Here is a 19,012-nt window from a genome sequence, read left to right as displayed (position 1 = left end):
TGGGAATACCAGGTTGATTATATGTCATGTCACTACAGGATGAGAACATCTCAATGAAAGAAAAGATTTTTTAGTGTATTAGGAGCAGAATAGCATTACAGAATTATTGAGAGTCCCCTGTATTTTTTCTTTTGCATAGTTTTTCTGCAAATACCTCTGGTAGTATTATTTATATCACACATACTACATATTTGAGAGTATTCTATGTATAACAGCTGAATGATTTCAACACATTCGTAGATACACTTCAATAATAAAATAACACAAATACAAGAAAATTAGTATGAAAGCATTTATTATCTGGGACATTTTCCTCGTTGTTTGTTGTTACATTAAACAAACTATGAGCTGGTGAAGCTCAAACATCTGTGTGCAGTCTTTACCGTCAGTTTAAGGCGATCTATTATATACAGACGTACTGACGGCTACATGCAGCAGTACAAACTGAGCTGTACAGTGTGAGAGCGCTATCAAGGCACAGTAAACTGAGGAGTATTTGTTCATAAGGCACATTTAAGGAGTGTAAATATTGCTGCTCTGGTAATTCGGCTGATTGTCGTGTTTGTTTTACGTCTGAAGCGACAGCAGCTCATTCTCAGGCCGTGATTGAACTACGGAATGTCCAGATAAAGACTTTTCATCTTGTCCTGCTTTGTGGAGAAAGTGCTGTACAAAAAAACTAAACATTCAGTGTGGTGGACGTGTAGGTCTGACAATCACAAACCAAGTGTGAACAGGAACAGGTAGCTGAATACTTGAGCTAACTGTATTTAAGAGTATTTAATATTAAGCTGGACACAAGTGATGAATAGATGTTGGTCACAGTGATAACGAGGCTCATGGTAAACGAGTGCAATGTTTGCATCTGACAGCTAGAAAAGACAAAGAACCTGAAGATTAATGTGCTGTGAAGTGAAGTCAGTCTATTAGGAAGACACGTTGAGCAGAAAGACAGAGTTTTAATATAACTAACTGTTGCTGAAGTTTGCCTAATGCCATCGAACATGACAGCTACCGAGCTAACTGTTCCTGCTAGCCTGTTAGCTAGCTAGCCGGCTAACCCCCACAGCAGACAACTAGTGCTGCTAAATACTAAATTTAGCCACAAAAGGTGTTGTTATGTACGGAAAAGGTGCCTTTGTTCACAAGGAAACGTCAAGAAACCTCATAATGAGACGAATGCTGCCAGGATGGGTCTGTTTTGGAGCCTCTAACTGATACATATCCTTCATTATGGGACAGCATCAGCCCTACATGTAAGTCCTGACTGATGTGCTTAAATAAACTGTAGCTGTCATGTTAGAACTAAGAGTCACTGAGCAGTAAAATAAATAAACTTGGATCATTAACAGCATTTGTAGGAATGTTTCCATCTTCCTCGTAGCTCACGATTAGCCCTGAGTCTGTTGGAAAAGAACCATTGCTGTGACATCTCTGACTGGGAATTCCGGTTTTGTTGAGACAGCTTCGTCATCCACCCCTAGGACGTCCTTATTGCTTTGTAGGATCTGTGTGGAGTGGCTTCACTTGTAGAGGCTGAGCTCAGGACTGTGGTACAGACACATGTAGGAGTCGCAGAGCAGGCGGCGGACGGATTCTCTCAAGGAGGCCGAGTCGACCCTGCTGAGCTCCTCCTCTGACAGGCTGAGGTAGCGGCCCACCTCCGGACAAGCTTTAACCCGGGGAACGTTGAAGCCATTCTCCCCACCTGGAGGACACCCAGAGGAACAGGTGATTGTGTTTGCTGAAATACTTGAAGGCAGAGGTTTAATGACGTTTGCTTTTGTTTTGTTTTTTTACCTTCTCTGTCTGCCATACTGTCAAAAAACAGCCAGTTGGTGGGGAGGGGTCCGTGCTTGATGAAGCTCACATAATGGCTGGTTTCTATGCAGGTCACAGCAAACAGAGACATCCGCTGCCGGGTGCAGTGCAGAGAACCCGACCACGGACCTCCAGGGACACCGATGTTCACCGGGCTGTGGGATGCCCTCTTCCTGTGACTGTGGACCTGATCGTTGATGGAAAAGATGCACAAAGTCAGAATTTAAAAACAGAGCACCAGAGGGCATCACATCCCTGATTCATTTAAACTCACAATCGCTGTTGTTTAGCCACTTAGGGGCAATAGAAATAGATATAGATAGAAATGGATATATACAGATAGATAAAGATGGAGATATAGAGGGACAGAGGTGTAGAGATAGAGATATGGACAGAGATATAGGGACAGATTGTCATAGATATTTCGAGATAGATCAATACAGAGATACAGATAGATTGATAAAGAGATATAGATAGATATCAATATATCAAGTGTAGAGATATGAGAGATAGAAATAGATATAGAGATTGACAGATATAGGAATATAGAGATTTAGAGATAGAGACAGATAGATATCAAGAAATAGATGAGAGAAAGATAGCGATATATAGAGATAGAATGATAGAGATCGGGATATAGAGATATAGACAGACACAGATATAGAGCTTGGTGACAGAGATACAGATAGATCAATATTGGTATAGAGATGGCTAAGAATAGATATATATAGAGAGAAATAGATAAATATAGAGATAGACTTTCATTCATCCAATTGGGGAAATTCAAGGTCTCCAGTAGCTCACACATAGCCTAGCCATGCTAGACCCAGCTCTTAAGACACAAGGGTCTAGGAACGCTCGACAGTGAGGGAGGCGGGCTAAAAGGTTGTCTTTCAAATCACTCTGCAGCAATTGGGTAGGTATACAACCAGTCAGCGCAACGAATAGGCTGACGTAGTTCCTAGAGCGCCGGATTGTGGCTAAGTCCCATTAGCTTCCCAACCAGCAGAGCCAACTGGTATATTAAGGATTTGCCATATCCCGTCGGCATAAGTCCAAATACGTCTTTCTTCTCAATGAAACACTTCAGTGCCGTCCTTTGTTTATCTTTCAAGTTGAATTTTAGCTTCAAATCTTTAAGGGCTGTGGCCAAAGCCGAGTCGAAAGATAACTGTTTATTGTGCGCCGGTTGTTTCTGTCAGAATCGTCGCGCCTCTGTCGTCACTTAGTTACGCCCGCCTTCTGACTCTACACTTCATGGTGATTGGTCCGGCCAGTTTTAGAAGCATCCAGCCTCGAGCCTTATGGAGGGTAACTAGACCCACCCTGGCAGAGAATTAAATTCGTTGCCGTGGGTTGTCTAGCGCGGCTAGGCTAGCTCACACATGCATTTGTTGTGCAAATCGTGCTGGTTGAAGAAAGAGCAATAAGGAGCTTAAAATGCTGGTATTTACAAAAAATGTTAACAAACTGTTGGTATTTACAACAAAAACAGAATAAAACTAGAATGTTCTGAGAGGAGCAGTAAACACAACCTTGACAGATTATCATCTTATAAAGTTTCCGGGGTAAATATTTGTAACATTTCCTAGCAGCTGGTAACATAAACAGCAGCATTTATTGACTTGATGAATATCTCTGTTAGTTGTCTAATACATCTGCTGGTGGATATATCTGACTCTATCTGACTCTTCAGCTGCTAAATGCTCCACTATGTTCAGCAGTCAGTCACTAACTGTGTCTATCTGCTGTTGGATGAGCAGTACAGTGAGTTTATCAGGACATTTTCTGATCTGTGACTAAGAGGCAAAACTGTAAAATACTGGCCATGAAAACCAACACATTCAGACTACTTCATCCTTTTAATTTGAAGGGGGAGGTTTCTTCATCATGTCTGTCTGAACCTTAGTAAATGAAAGGTTACCTGTGTGTTGCAGGTGTGGCAGTACTGTTTTAGACGTCCAGGGGTGATGTCCGGGTCTTCATAACACTGCAGACACTCAAACTCAGCGACAGCCTGACAGATACTACACTGTCTCAGAGCTACCCGGATGAAGACAACAGGGAACAAATGAAGACACAATCAGTCAAAATGTAAAAACACATGGCAGTAATACTACAAAAAGACCTGACATGAACCTGTAGTCTGGTCTAAACATGATTAAAACTAAACCATGCTTGTACTGAACTGAAAATAAACGGTTCTTACTATCGTCCAGCAGGTCTGTGATGTCCAGGCTGAGGGAGGGTAAGATGGCATCAAACATCTTGAAATCCTTCCCGAACCTTGGCATGAGCAGTAAGAGGCAGGACGGAGCCTGGTGGGGAGATCAATGATCAATACACGTAATCTGAATATTATCATTTATTTATTTATTTTAAAAACATGGCCAGCATTGAACTCTTACCTCAACAAACTTGAGGCCGGCGTGGAGGAACGAGGACTCCAGCAGGGTCTGGACGCTGGCGACCCTCATCCGATTGGACGACGGCGAGGACAGCGGGATGGGGGAGTGGACTGGGGAGAGGGGTGAGGGCGAGGAGGGAGACGAGGGGAGGGTAGGTGGGAAGAGCTGGTAGAGGTGACACTCCTGAGGCTGCTGAGTCATTGATCTGAGGGAGTGGAGGGGAAATTTAAGCTTTGTTTTGGCTCAGTACAACACAATGCCATATCTACTACTGATCTGGTTATTTTGGTCAGTATTTTGTGGTCTTACTGGATCAAAGAGGTGACAGCAAATGTTACAGACTGAAAAAAACAGGGTGAAAGGTACAGTGGTAGGTAGGTAGGTTGGTAGGTAGGAAGCTAGGTTGGTAGGTAGGTAGGTAGGTAGGTAGAGGGGGAGGTAGGTAGGTTGGAAGGTGGTAGGTAGGATTAGCTAGGTTGGAAGGTAGGTAGGTAGGTAGGTTGGAAGGTGGGTAGGTTGGAAGGAAAGTGGGTAGGCTGAAAGGTATGTTGGAAGGTAGGTTGTAAGGTAGGGGTAGGTAGGTTGGATGGTAAGTAGGTTGTAACGTTGGTTGGAAGGTAGGTAGGTAAGAAGGTGAGTAGATATGTTGGTAGGTAGGTTGGTAGGTAGGTTGGTTGAAAGGTAGGTTGTTAGGTAGGTTTGAAGGCAGGTAGGTGGAGGTAGGTATTTTGGAAGGTGGTAGGTAGATGTTGCTAGGTTGGAAGGTAGGTAGGTTGGAAGATAGGTTAAAAGGTGATTGGGTAGTCTGAAAGGTAAGTGGAGGTAGGTTGGAAGGTGAGTGGGTAGGTAGGCAAGTAGGTAGATAGGAAGGTGTAGGTAGGTAGGTCGGTCAGTCGGTCGGTAGGTAGGTAGGTTAGCGGATGGGTAGTTGGGTATGTTGGAAGGTAAAAAGCCAGATAGATTTATCTCTGATTTATCTCTAACTTACAAAATACAAATAGATAAATGTTTCCATGATGGTTTAAACTAATATGAACTAACAGCACGTCTCAGCCGTGTTACTGTTACCTCACACAAGAATGCAGGAAATGCAGGAGAATGACATAACTTCTAACCACTGCAGCAAGCATTCATATCAAAGCACAACCTGTGTGTGTGTGTGTGTGTGTGTGTGTGTGTGTGTGTGTGTGTGTGTGTGTGTGTGTGTGTGTGTGTGTGTGTGTGTTCCCCATGAGAAACCATGTCAAACCACAGCCCTACTTACTTTGTGCCTGCAGACAGAAAGGGGCGGCGGTGTTACCTGATCTTGATGAGCGGCTCGACTCGGAGGAGCTGGAAAAGCTTGTTGAGGAACTCCTCAGGGTCTAGGGGACAGATTAGCAGCGCGATAACATTCCTCAGTCTCACCAACAGCGTCTGATGTTTCACATGCACCTGCAGAAAGCTGACGGAGGAGTAAAAACAAGAATGCAGAGGCAGCCACGCTTTCACACTCGTACCTTTCTCCTGGTTGGTGAAGCCAGTGTCACTGTTTGCAGCTTCCAGCAGTCGCCTCAGAGCCATGGTCTTACTGGCACACACATAGCCAAACCTGACAAACACACATGAACACAGAGACTTTAGAAACATACTGAAAACACGCCAACACTGATGTTCACATTCAAAGCATTTTTCAGGCATTATCGCATCAAGTTTACAGCTTTGGTTCAAGTTTCAGGTGATAGTCAAGACCAGAAACTGTCACCAATTCAGTCGACTTTTTATTTTTTGCCACAACCGGAATGCTAAACTTATAGCACTCAAGCACGATAGCAGCAGTGGTATATTAGCATTATTTATCATCTTTAACACAAGTAGAATTACACCTGTAGTACCTGCAATTGCAAGAGAAACATACTGCTAAAAAAGATTATTATCAAATTACAGCGATTTAAAGTCTCTGCACTGGCTACCTGTCTCTTTTAGAATGTATTTTAAGATCCTTTTATTAGTTTATGAAGTTCTTTATGGTTGTGGCTTTATAATTAAACCTAAACCCAGAATGAAAACATACGGTAAGGCTTCATTTAACAGCAGAAGACCTGATGGGCAGCAGAAAGTGTTGATATTTTTAAAAGGAAACTCGAAAATCTACCTCATAAGCCAGACTTTAGATTGATTTGATGGATTTTATTTATTAATTACTCTTCTTAAATCTATTATTTCACCTATTTGCATCTTTTAATCTATTTAATGTACAGTTTATTACTGTTTTAAAATCTTTTCTTGTTGTGTTTTTATATATTTTCTTCTCTATTTTTTAATTGTAGTTTTTTCTCCTTGGCTATTTTTACCTTATTTTATTTCTTTTTCTCTCATCTGTTTCCTGTGTTTTAGAGCCTTTACTGATGACCTGACTGTAGGCTTTGGGGTTGTTTGTACTGTTTTCTTGCATTTTTTTATATCTTTATTATCTGTACAGCACTTTGTGTTGCATTTTTGTTTGTCTGAAAAGTGTCATATGAATGGAATCTGATTGATTGATTGATTATATATCATTAAATTACAGAGACGGAGCCAGAAGACGTGCACGCTCACCTTCTCAGTGGGTTGACGATCTCACAGCGCAGCAGGTCCTGAGCTTGAGCAGCGTTTTGGTCGGTTTCAGAGTCAGAAGGCCAAAATAAGACCCAGTCTGCTGAACTGCAGCAGGAGAACAGGCTGGACAGAGACACAGACAAGGAATGAAAACGAAAGAAAAGACCCAAGATTTATTTGTTAGTCCACAGGGAAGTTATGTGACGATCTGCGTTGGTTTGTCTGTCTGTCTGTCTGTAACATTAATCAAAAACAGACTAACGGATTTAAATGAAATTTTCAGGGAAAGTCAGAAATGACACAAGGACCAAATTATTAGATTTTGGCAGTGATGCAGCTTATAGTCTGGATCCACAGATTTGTTAAAGATTTCTGTATCCTTGTGTTTTGGAAACTGTGAAAACTTCCATTTTTTTTCTCTGATGATCCTTTAGTTCAGGAGTGCTAAACTCGTTTTAGTTCAGGTTCCACATTCAGCCCAGTTTGATCTCCAGTGACCAGTAAAATTACAGCATAATAACCTACAAATGAGCCCAACTCCAAATGTTTCCTTTGTTTTAGTGCATTCTTGGAAATGCTCACATTTAATGAAGTATTTTACAAAACATTCTGGATTTCTTAAGAAAAACAAGTGCAATTTCAACAATATTATGCCTCAGTTTATCATTTAACACATCCCTGAGTATCTGGAACTTAACAATCTAGTATTTTACTGTATGATCAAAACAACTCGTCAAGATCGAGAAATTGTTTTAAATTTACATTCATTTCGACATCTATGCAATAATCCTGACCACCTGAACTGACACACTGTGCCCCATGCCTTGTAAATGTGTAAAATTTAGACATAAAAGCTGTGGCAGTGCTTGAACAGAAGACTTCCATCAAACCAAACTCTGCTGTCTGAAGCTGCTCACTGACGTCTTGTTGTTCAATGTTTTTAATTTCACAGAACTTTATTCTTCAGGGTGAAAAAGTGTCTGAAACAGCTTTTTACATTAAGCAGGCCTCCTCACTGTTTCACTGGCTCCTAAGTTGGCATCTTATAGTTTTGACAAGTGCATGAATATCAGGCATCAAATCCTGAGCATTAGCCAAAGTTCTTGTGATGGAGTCTTTGTTTCATTGATGCTCATTACAGAGAAAAGTAGTTCACAAACGTAGAAGGTAGGTCGTCCCCAACAACAACAAAAAAAAGCAGCTCAGGTCTTCTCTGTAATTTTGATGCTTAGTAAGACGTATGTTTGACACCCCTGCTATAGGAGAACTCCTCATACTGTTGTGTATTAATCATGTTATTTTTTCCGACATTGGACACACTGCAACAGATTTACAGCCATAGTAAGTCTGGATTTTACCTGAACAGCGTGGCGTCTAGGTAGCAGGAGTTGAGGTGACCCTGGATGCCTCTCTTCCAGCCCTGGTAGAGCTCTCTGGCCTCGTTGCCGTCCATCGGAGGAGTGTGCTCCTCCACACGCTCACTGCCCCACTCTGCAAAGGCTGGCAGCCACACAGAACAAGGGGTTACACACTGAAGGGTAGGTGCACTCTCACACCTGCAAGAAAACTTTCACCCTTCAGAAGAACATTCAGTGCTTTGACAGGTACAACATAGTGACAAAAGAGAAATAAAAGAGAAGTTTATTGGAAGGGGAGGCTATAAAAGTGACTGGTAAGAAGTGATTGCCGGTCATTCCAAAGCTGAGCGGTCCTGATGGAGAAGGCCCGGTCACATTTGGATTTAAGCTTCAACTTTGGAACGACTAGGAGGGACCTACCTGAGGATCTAAGGCCTCGCGAGGGAACGTACGGTCTAAAATATAGCAAGAGGCAAGGCCTGGCAAGCTTTGAAAGTGATCAGCAAATCTTAAAATCAATTCTAAAACGGACAGGGAGCCAGTGAAAGGAAGCTAGAACAGGGGAGGTGTGATGTCGTCTGTTAAAACCAGTAAGAAGCTGAGCTGCTGCGTTTTTGGACCAGTTGGAGGCGGGAGAGGGATTTTTGTGGACTCCCAGATAAAAGGCGGTTGTAGATATCAAGATGGGAAAAAATGAGGGCATGGATGATTTCTTCAAGGTCAGACTGAGGGCGGATTGATCTGATTGGTGGTTCTTATCTGGAGGAAGCAGGATTGGATGACTTTGTTGATGTGGGGCGTTAAATTGAGGTCAGAATCAAACAGGACGCCTAGATTTCTGGCTTTACATTAGTGGATAGTTGACCAAGGTCGGAGGTCTATCTGTGGGTAGCACTGAAAAGAAACATTGTGACGCATGAGCGGGAGCATATAAATAGAGAATAAAACTGGGCCTGGCATAGCGGTTGATGCAGGGAGTCAGGAATCGACTGAGTGGCCAAAGCAAGCAAGTCTGGAGGACGGCATTCTTTCATCTGCTTGCTCTGCCTTTTCAGGTTTGAGAATTTGCTCCGCCTTCCCATGTGCTTGACCTGCCACAGATTCACAGATCACCTCCTGGCACGCCTACATGTCATCGTGTTTTCTTACCTATAGAGTTGCATCGCTCCACTTGATTGACAGGCGTCTCAGGAGCCGGGAACCTGGAGTCCCGTCTACAGTTGCGAAGTTTGACGAACAGTCCCTTGTTGGCCGGGCAGCGGAAGTGGCGTTCCCCGAGGTAGCTGCCGTCTGTTCCAGCAGACAGCTCCTGGTCCTGGAACACGAGCATTTCAAATCAAACACCCAGTAGATTCTGCATGACAACATACATTTATCCTTTTTTCTACTCTAATATTAAAGCAAGGTAGATTTCCTCCACAGTGTCGGCTCAAGAACACTGAAAATGCGACTGGTTGTAGGTTATATATTGGCTCTAACTGACTCAGTGGTCTGACTCCTGTGGGTCAAATTAACCCGTTTTAATGTTTGAAAATGTGGGAAAAAATATATTTTTACAGTGAAAACTTCCACATTTTCAACGTTTTTGGGAAATATTTGAACATTTTTTTGGTGGAAAAAAGAAATGTTAATAATAATAAAGAAATGTTAATAATCAACCAAAATCCAGCGAAATTCGCTGGATTTTGGTTGATTTTTTTTGTGAATGTTCTTAAAGTAAATATTACAGGTTTTACTGATATATATATGTGCAATCACTTCAGATATTTTTAGGATTTTTTGGGAGACTTTTACTCATTTTTTGAAAATATTTACAAGAATTTTTTTGCCAAATTTGGGGGAAATTAAAAAAAAAAAAAGCTTTTCAGTGAAACTTTTAAGGAATTATTGGAATTTGCTTTCCGGACGTTTAGCAAATTTTCAGAAATTTGGGGAATATTTTTTGCTGAATTTTTGGATTTTTTTCAGACAAGGAAACAATATTTTTTGGTGCCTGTAAATGAAGACAACAGGAGGGTTAAGGAAGGTTTAACAGCATCAGAAAATGGAGATAATTTAGATGTTAGTAGTCTTGAATTTGTCCCTAAAAAAAAAAGAATCAAGACAGGAACCAACGTACCATTCTGGTGGTATGGCGCCCCATTGAGCAGCTGCACCTTAGTTGTTGGTACAATTGACTGTACCTTAAACTACAATGAAAATAAAACTTTATATGATTAATCAATAAAACCTGAACCTGTATTTACCAGCTCGAGTCCTGCCACTGGCTCTGAAATGCCACTGATCCGTCCAATCCAGCGGATGACCCCAAACAGCGGCGGGTCGTTGACTTCAACCATCGACCCCACCTCCAGGTCGCCCCCTAGCCCCGCCTCTCCGTCCTCCCCAGCAGCTTCACTGCCTTCAGGACTCTTCAGAGGCGACGGGGGGCTGTGGATGCCGTTAGTGTGCAGGGGCGGGTCGTCGCTGTTCGGCGACGTCGGGCTTTGGGGTTTGGGAGGCGGCAGAGGTGGAGGCAGCAAGGTCTTCTGGGGAGGTTTGGGTGGAGGTAAAGGAGGAGGCTTCGGGGCTTGCTTGGGTGGAGGCATCAGGGCGACTTTGGGAGCAGAGGCTGGTGGTGATATCGGGGCTGGTTTAGTGACAGAGGGCAGCACCGGCTTTAGGATGGACTTAGGAAGTTGGTGAAGAAGGTTGAGACGGTGAGATTTTGGTTCTGAGGATGAAGAAATGGAAAAAAGATAGTAGGAGCTGAAAAAGTATTCTTTCTATTGGTGTGCATTTCTCACACTTCAATGTTCCAGATCACCAAACTAATATTCATATTTACTGAATATTAGACAGAGATAACCCACAAACTTGTATCACTCTGTGAAAAAGTAATTGTCCCCCTGAACCTAATAACTGGTATGGCAGCAACAACTGCAGTTAAATGTTTGTTCCAGCTTGTGATCAGTCTTTTCCATCACCATGGAGGAATTCTGCTCCACTCTTCTCTGTAGAATAGTTTGAATTCAGTCACATTAGATGGTTTTAGATCGTGAACTGTCCTTTTAAGGTCTTGTCAGAGAATTTCAATCAGACTCAAGTCCAGACTTTGACTCCAGAACCTTCATTTAGTTCTGTCTGATCCACTCAGAGGTGGACTTGCTGGTGGTCTTTGGGTCTTTGTCTTGCTGCATAAACCATTAGTGTTGAGCTTTAGGTCATGAACCGATGGTGGATATAAACATGAACACCCCTGCTGCATGATACAGTTTGCCCTTATTGGCCTTTAGTGTTTAATATTTTGATTCCCAGTTTATTATTTATAACTTTGACAGACAAGGAATATTAGAATTGTTAATTCTGGAAGAACACTGGACCAAAAATGTGTGATTTTTAGTGTAATAAGTGAGATATTTGACATTCTAGAAGGCAATTTCTCTTCAGAACAACGATTAAAATGTAAAATATTCAGGTAGAGTCTAAAATGACTGGTTGAATATCAGCAAAGAAGTTAGGCTGGGGTTGCATCCTGTCTCCATTTTTATTCATTCTTGTATGAAGAGCGTATAGTGAGAACGGCAGGACTTGAACGAAAGGAAAATTGGAATAAAAATAGGCGGTAGAATTGTCAAAAGCCTAAGGTATGCAGATGATACAACATTATTCACAGAGAATGAGGAAGACTAAAGAAGTGAGTCTGGCGCCCATAAAGCTCATCGGGTTAAGCAGGCGACCCATGTACAGGGGCTGGTCTCCAATGCAGCGGCCCGGATTCAATCCCTGCATGCGGCCCTTTGCTGCATGTCTTCCCCATAGACATATATATATATATATATATATATATATATATATATAGAGTAGACGCCGCATCAACCGCAACTGCCTATTGGGGCTGACGAGACGTGGGGCCGCCATCTTGGTCCGGTCAGCCGCTCCACTCAGCGCTGTTTGACAGCGCATTTAATCCATCTTAACTCTGAATATTAAACTGATTTTCCCGTGTTCTTTATTCTTATTTTTTTGCTGCAAACATCATACATGTAGCTATGATACAGGACAAATGGTTCGGCGTATTTTAATATTCATAGCGGGAATAATAGATCATAATAATAACAGGTAATAGAATATTCTGATATTAAGCTCGACTGTAGACAGGTATTTTGCAAACACTGTAAACACACACACATTAATATATGTTAGAGAAGCAGATAATGGCAGTAAAGTCAATTATTTTAATTCTTAATATCAGAATATTCCATTACCTATTATTATTATTATGATCTATTATTCCCGCTATGAATATTAAAATACGCCGAACCATTTGTCCTGTATCATAGCTACATGTATGATGTTTGCAGCAAAAAAATAAAAATATTAAAAAAATCAGTTTAATATTCAGAGTTAAGATGGATTAAATGCGCTGTCAAACAGCGCTGAGTGGAGCGGCTGACCGGACCAAGATGGCGGCCGTATTTCTCGCTGCGCAGCACCCCGAGCAGCGTCTACTCTTTATTATGTCTATGGTCTTCCCCCTACTCTTCTCCCCATTTCCTGTCACTCTTCACTGCGACTTTCACAATAAAAAGGCAAAAAAAAAGTGAATCTTAAAGTCGGATTAAGCCTCAACATGAAAGAAAACTAAAGAAATGTTGACGGGTCTATTAGAAAACTTTAAATCAGGTGAAGAAGTAGTTGATAGTTTTGTTCTTTCTTGGAGAATGTGCTGCAGAAATAAAAGGACAAATAGCGTTTGGACTCAAGAAAATAATGACAGACGTCAGTAATACAACAAAGACGAGGGTAACTTCATCATTTCCTGTTGGGATTTATGGAAGCAAATGAAAATAAAAAGAAATGAGCATCTTCTGAAAATGTGGTGCTGGTGTAAAATGGTAAGGATCCCATTGATGGAATAAAGCAGTCAGTGTTGGACAGAGCCAAACTGTTTCTTGCAGGTTCTGGTCCTTAAATACAGAATTACCACCACAATGGACATATCCTAAGACGAAAAGGAGCTGGACTTCATGACTGGATAAGTACAAGGTAAAAGGAGAAGGAGTGAAGCAATCAGATGGATTGAAGGTGTGACCAGAGAAACAAACAAGTCCCTAAGGGAGCTATGTGGAGCTACAGAAGACAGAAAAAGCTGGAATTAATATGTGAACCAGTTCGCATACCTGAGGAGACCTTGTTCACCGGCAGCAGGAGTGCATATGTGTGAGAAGGAACGTGGCAGAGCTTCTCTCCTTTGTAATAACCGTCCCAGTTACCCACAGGAGCGTCCTGTTGTTTACAACACAAAGTCAAACACAAAGCTGCATCTAGAGAAGGAGTCAATGCTCAGTTAATGCTGATTTACAGTCAGGACGACAAATATTCGGGCGCAATTTTTAGCATTTCGGCTCCACCACTATGGATTTGAAATGAAACAACCAAGATATGCTTCAAGTGCAGACTAGTAGACTAGATAGTTCACAAACTGTTAAATCTATAAACTAAATAATGGAGCTTTAAATTAACTTTAACTATTTTTACTACTTAGCTGATATCTTTTTCTGATTACTGTATAATGAGAGAGAAGATTCACCTGGTTTGTGTACAAACTTGGCCAATAAAAGCTGATTCAGCTTCAAGTTGGTCATTATTCTACACTTCTACAGACTCGACTGGGTGTTCAACTGAAAGTCCTGATTCCTCTTCTTCTCCATACAAGATCATGTGTTACATTTTATGCAAATCAGTAAACGCAAATGTGAAATAATATCCTTGTATTATCAGAGTAACAGTGAATAATCAAATCAGGTGAGCGGCCCAAGACAGCATCTAAAGTGTGTTGTCATTCCTCCACCACTCACCTGATTTGGGTGTAAAAACCCTCAAATTAAAGCTGAAACTCTGAACTTACAGCTAAGATACTTCAAAATGCTGAGCCAGACTCTCATGTTCTCAGTTTGATCTACTGACCAGAAGGACTCCGACGTACATTCCCGACGAGGACCGGCCAGGCAGGGGGCCACAGAAGAGCACTTCTCCGGAGTAGACGGTGTCCTCCAGGGGGAAACACACCCGCTGGCCGGTGTGGAAGGGCGGTGGCGACGCCGGGCCTCGGATGTGGCTGTGAGCCATGATGGGTGCTGACTCTGCGGTGCGTGGGAGGATGCCAAGGCCGTGAGGAGGGCTGCCGGGTCGATGTTGGTGGAAGCTGATGTGTCTACCGTGCTGCTGCTGCTGGAGGTGATGATGATTCGGACGCTCGCTGTTGCCATGGTGCCCGTTGCTGGGGGGATTGTTGCCGCCGCGATGGTGCTCCCGGTCTCGACCTCGTTCGTGTGCGTCCGAGTTACCGCTGCGGGACCAGTGGCGGAGCCGGACGTGGCTGATAGGCAGGAAGAGGGCGCAGGCTTCAGGGCAGGTGAAGAGTCGGTGGCCTTTATAGGAACCGTTGCTCACTCCTTTACCCACCGATGAACCCTGGAGGACAGACAGGAAGGTCAGCGTGTTAGCTGGGATGTTAAGATCAAAGTCAGAGTTCTGAGTCTCATGAAGGTTTTAAACCTGCTAGATCTCCATGGTAACTGATGCTGTGGAGCTAGGTCTCCATGGTAACTGATGCTGTGGAGCTAGGTCTCCATGGTAACTGATGCTGTGGAGCTAGATCTCCATGGTAACTGATGCTGTGGATCTAGATCTCTACGGTAACGGATGCTGTGGATCTACATCTCTACGGTAACTGATGCTGTGGAGCTAGATCTCCATGGTAACTGATTCTGTGGAGCTAGATCTCCATGGTAACTGATGCTGTGGATCTAGATCTCTATGGTAACTGATGCTGTGGAGCTAGATCTCCATGGTAACTGATGCTGTGGAGCTAGATCTCCATGGTAACTGATGCTGTGGATCTAGATCTCTACGGTAACTGATGCTGTGGAGCTAGATCTCCATGGTAAGTGATACTGTGGAGCTAGATCTCCATGATCACCATGAGCAGGTTCTGTTTAGAGTTTCCGCTCTAAGAAGTGTCTCCCTTTAATCAAATCATTTCCTGACAATAATTTATGAGAGATCCAGATTCTCAGCTGAGGGAAAATGTTTTCTCTGTTAACCTGTTGATCTGTACATGAAAACCACCGAATGACGCCATGTAGTTACAGTATCACACACTGTATGCACTGTGTTGCCATGGAAACCTGACATGTTTTCAGCTGGTGACATAGAAATCGTATAAATATGTTTTAATGTTTGGTCCATTTAAACTGCTGGTACTGCAGCTGATTAAACACTGATTGATTGTTTATCAGTATTTATCACAGAGAATGTTCAATCAGTCACATTAATTTGACTTTGATTTGGCCACAAATTAAACTGATTTCCTTCATTATGAGACAGAGTCAGACCGAAATACACTTTAAAACAATATCATGTTTAAATATATGAAGTTTAGAGTTCAATAGTTTTATTACTGATCAGTCACAGAATTACATTAACGCACATTTAGCAGTTTTCTACTAGCATTCCTGCAGCAGCAGCTTTTTACCCTCATACATCTTTATGTTCCTCATTGTTCTGCATTAAAACAACCTGCTGACTGAAGCAGCTGAATGCCATCGGTACATTTAGTGCAGGGGAAGCAACAGATGAAGCGCTAAACGCCCACTTTTATGTGAGCAGAGGTTGAAGCGGAAGGTCTGAAAGTTATAAACCCTCTTCATGATTCCTGATAGCTCTGAGGCTTTGTGGAGTCGACTCGCACAATGAAAGTCTGGATGTGCTGAACGTCTTTCTAGTTCAGCTCTCAGGTTTCCACATTCTCCAGCAAACGTTCTTACTGCTGCAGAGGATATGAAACCCCATTTCCTACGCTCGTGTCTGATATACGTTTTGGGGATGTCCCGATCAAGGCTTCTTATTTTCCAACACTCTCTTTATGTTATATATATATATATATATATATATATATATACACATATATATAGAAAGCCTGAAAAAAAAACTCTCAGAATGGTGAGAAGGAAGCAAAACAAGAAGCTGAAAATCACAGTAACACTCAGTGGAGCTGCAGATTCTGGTGGGAATTATGCATAAACAGGAAACCATGTGAAACTACAGATTAACGCCTCTATGAAGCAAACAGTCTGACATGTTTACCTTCAGCTGGACTCCAAAATACACACCGCTGCTCCCTCTGGTCAGCGGCCCGATGTACTTGAGTTCTGCCTCTGCCAGCTCGTCCGGTTGCCCCATTTGGACCCACAGCGGGGTATCAGCGGGCAAAGAAGCGAAGTGCTGCAGCTTCCCAGGATTGTCTGAAAAATATACAAGAATAAACTAAACAAACAAAACCAGCGACAGAAACAGGAAGTAACTAATCATGGCTGATTATAGGGAGGATTCTGGTTGACAATCTGGCTCTTCATCCCATTATTATTCACTTAAAACACACAAATCTGAATCCTCTCACACTTTCTGTACTGAAAACAAGCTTTAAGGGATAGAATATTCACTAATAAATAACTTTATCACTTCTTGTTTATGACAGCGCTAAATAATCAGCAACGTCTCACTCAGAAGTTTCAGACGAGCGTCCGGATCCGCCACCGGCTCCAGCAGACCACTGAACTCTATCGGGACTTCAAGCAGGTGCTTCCTTTCTATTTTCACCATGAGGCCATTGTCTAACACCTGTAGAAAAAAACACGAGGTTCAGAGACAAGACAGGAGAGGAGAGGATAGGAGATGAGCATGATGGGAAATAAACAGCAGAGGGTGACTCAGCCAAAGCCAAAGGAATGGACCACCCAAGAAAAGCACAATCTGTGTAATTATGGGAGATTCCACAAGAACGCAACATGAAAGACTTCTCTGTCCTCTTTAAGGGTCCAGAATGAAGCAGTCTTTTATGTTTCACGCCATTAAAATGTTAAATGAGATAGTTAACGTTGATTTACAGTCAGGTCTGTAAATATTTTGGCACAGATTTTAGCGTTTCAGCTCCACCAGAATGGAAATGAAACAATGCAGATGTGATTTAAAGTGCAGACTTTCAGCTTTAATTTAAGGGTTTTTACATCCAAATCAGGGCAATTGGTGTAGGAATTACAACACATTTCAGATGAGATCTCCACCTTTGTAAGGGATCAAAAGTATCTGGACAAACTACCATAAAAATAAATCAAATTGTCACTTTTAATATTTGGTTCAAAATCTTTGCCAGTCAGTGACAGCATTTAAAATAATAATTACAATCTTTATTATTTAGTTTATAGATTTAACAACTTGTGAACTTATTTGCTGTTTCTTCTGATAATCAACATACAGTCGATTTAAGTAGTCATTTATATCTGGAACCAAACTGCCTTCATCCTCGTCCATTTGTTTTGTACTTTCAGGCCCATAAATATTTGGATATTTATCCATTACTTTTTAGCATTTAAGCTCCATCATAATGGATTTGAAATGAAACAATGCAGATGTGTGTTAAGATCAGACTCTCAGCTTTAATTTGAGGGCTTTTACGTCCAAATCATGTGAACGGTCCAGGAACTACAACACATTTTATACGAGTCCTCCACCTTTTTAAGGGACAAACTGGACAAACTAACATAACTATTTATCAAATTGTCGCTTCTAATATTTTTTAAATGTATTTTAACATCAGCACATCTTGATTGTTTCATTTCAAATCCTTCATGGTGGTGTACAGAGTCAAAATGCTGGAATTTGTGTAAATATATAAATGTTTATGGACCTCAAAGAACATAACAGAAGGACAATTTTGCTCCAGCTATAAATGACACCTTACGTTGACCATCTGTTGATTGTTAAAATAATGGCAAATAAGTTCACAAACTGTTAAATCTCTAAACTAAATAATATAGCTTTTAATAACTAGTATTATCATAATAATTCTCTCAAATTTGACACCATTTTAATACTTATTTGTTGTTTTTTTTCTGATTATTGTACAATGGGAGACAAGATTCACCTAGCTGGTGTGCAAATTTGGCCAATAAATTTGATTCTGAATCTTCTTAAAAGCTACATTATGTTATTATCAGAATAACAGCGAATAATCTGACTAATTCTTAAATCTAAAAACTGAATAATGCAGCTTTTAATCACCTGCGTTGGTAATTTTTTCCACTTTTACTGACTCTGCTCTGGTGTTAAATGGAAACTTCTGCTTCCTCTTAATCAGACAGAAGATTGTGTGTTAAATTTTATGCAAATCATCAAATGCAAATGAGAAACACTACCTTGACCCAGGGGTTGTCCCCTCTGGTTTTGGCCAAATCTTGCTCCTGACAGATGAACCCCCGCTGCAGCCGAATGGTTCCGTCCAGCTGGTCCTGGACCTTCAGGTCGGTCGAGATCAAGAACGTCTTGGGGGGGCGTCGCTTCCTGTTCTGCTCATACGATCCTGACATCTTAAACGTGTCTTTATGCGTAGCTTCGTTACAGCTGAATTAAAGACTTCATTTTTCTAGAAATTGAAGAAATATAAATGATTACAGAGACGACAGGAAGGCATAAAAAAGCGTTGGTGTACGTGACGTGACGGTAGCGTCAGGTAGGACAGCTAGCAATTTAAACTTTCTTCATTAACGCCCAAACTGGAGTTCTTTGGTGAAGAACCGTAAAAAGAACAAAAACGAACTTTCTGCCATATCCTCGACTAACAAACCACGCAGGTAAAAGCTCGTAAATGTCCAAAAGAAACTCACCAACTTCATTAACTTCGGCCGTCAACATTTAAACGAGCTCCGCTTCAATAACAAACCGTGAAGCCGGAAGCGGGTTGACTGACAGCAGCGCAGCCAATAACAAGTGAGAAATGAGGAGCGGAGGAGGAGCCTCGGCCAATCA

At 41.8% G+C, this 19,012-nt stretch overlaps 1 protein-coding gene and 1 long non-coding RNA gene across 3 annotated transcripts in view; one reads left to right on the top strand and one right to left on the bottom strand.

Moving 5' to 3' along the window:
* Positions 1–19,012, top strand: part of LOC127532461 (uncharacterized) — a 295,805-nt gene that overhangs the window by 245,030 nt on the left and 31,763 nt on the right. The gene's annotated exons all lie outside the window — the stretch shown is intronic.
* si:cabz01101003.1 (ubiquitin carboxyl-terminal hydrolase CYLD) lies at positions 279–18,949 on the bottom strand. Of its 2 annotated transcripts, XM_022216897.2 has the most exons (17): positions 18,871–18,949; positions 18,403–18,629; positions 16,711–16,828; positions 16,295–16,452; positions 14,114–14,620; positions 13,327–13,432; positions 10,411–10,877; positions 9,314–9,479; positions 8,165–8,306; positions 6,807–6,929; positions 5,729–5,820; positions 5,530–5,593; positions 4,230–4,434; positions 4,031–4,139; positions 3,746–3,864; positions 1,801–2,008; positions 279–1,708 (listed from the first exon to the last, which is right to left on the bottom strand). In XM_022216897.2, the coding sequence occupies exons 2-17, from the start codon at positions 18,571–18,573 to the stop codon at positions 1,524–1,526; spliced, it is 2,940 nt and encodes a 979-aa protein (XP_022072589.2). In that variant the 5' UTR covers positions 18,574–18,629; positions 18,871–18,949; the 3' UTR covers positions 279–1,523. The 2 variants fall into 2 exon arrangements, with proteins under 2 accessions (XP_022072589.2, XP_022072588.2); XM_022216896.2 differs by having other exon boundaries at positions 5,530–5,820.

The sequence above is a fragment of the Acanthochromis polyacanthus genome, chromosome 23 (assembly GCF_021347895.1).
Source record: "Acanthochromis polyacanthus isolate Apoly-LR-REF ecotype Palm Island chromosome 23, KAUST_Apoly_ChrSc, whole genome shotgun sequence".
Taxonomy (NCBI): Eukaryota; Metazoa; Chordata; class Actinopteri; family Pomacentridae; genus Acanthochromis; species Acanthochromis polyacanthus.
This window is presented reverse-complemented; position numbering and strand designations above follow the sequence as displayed.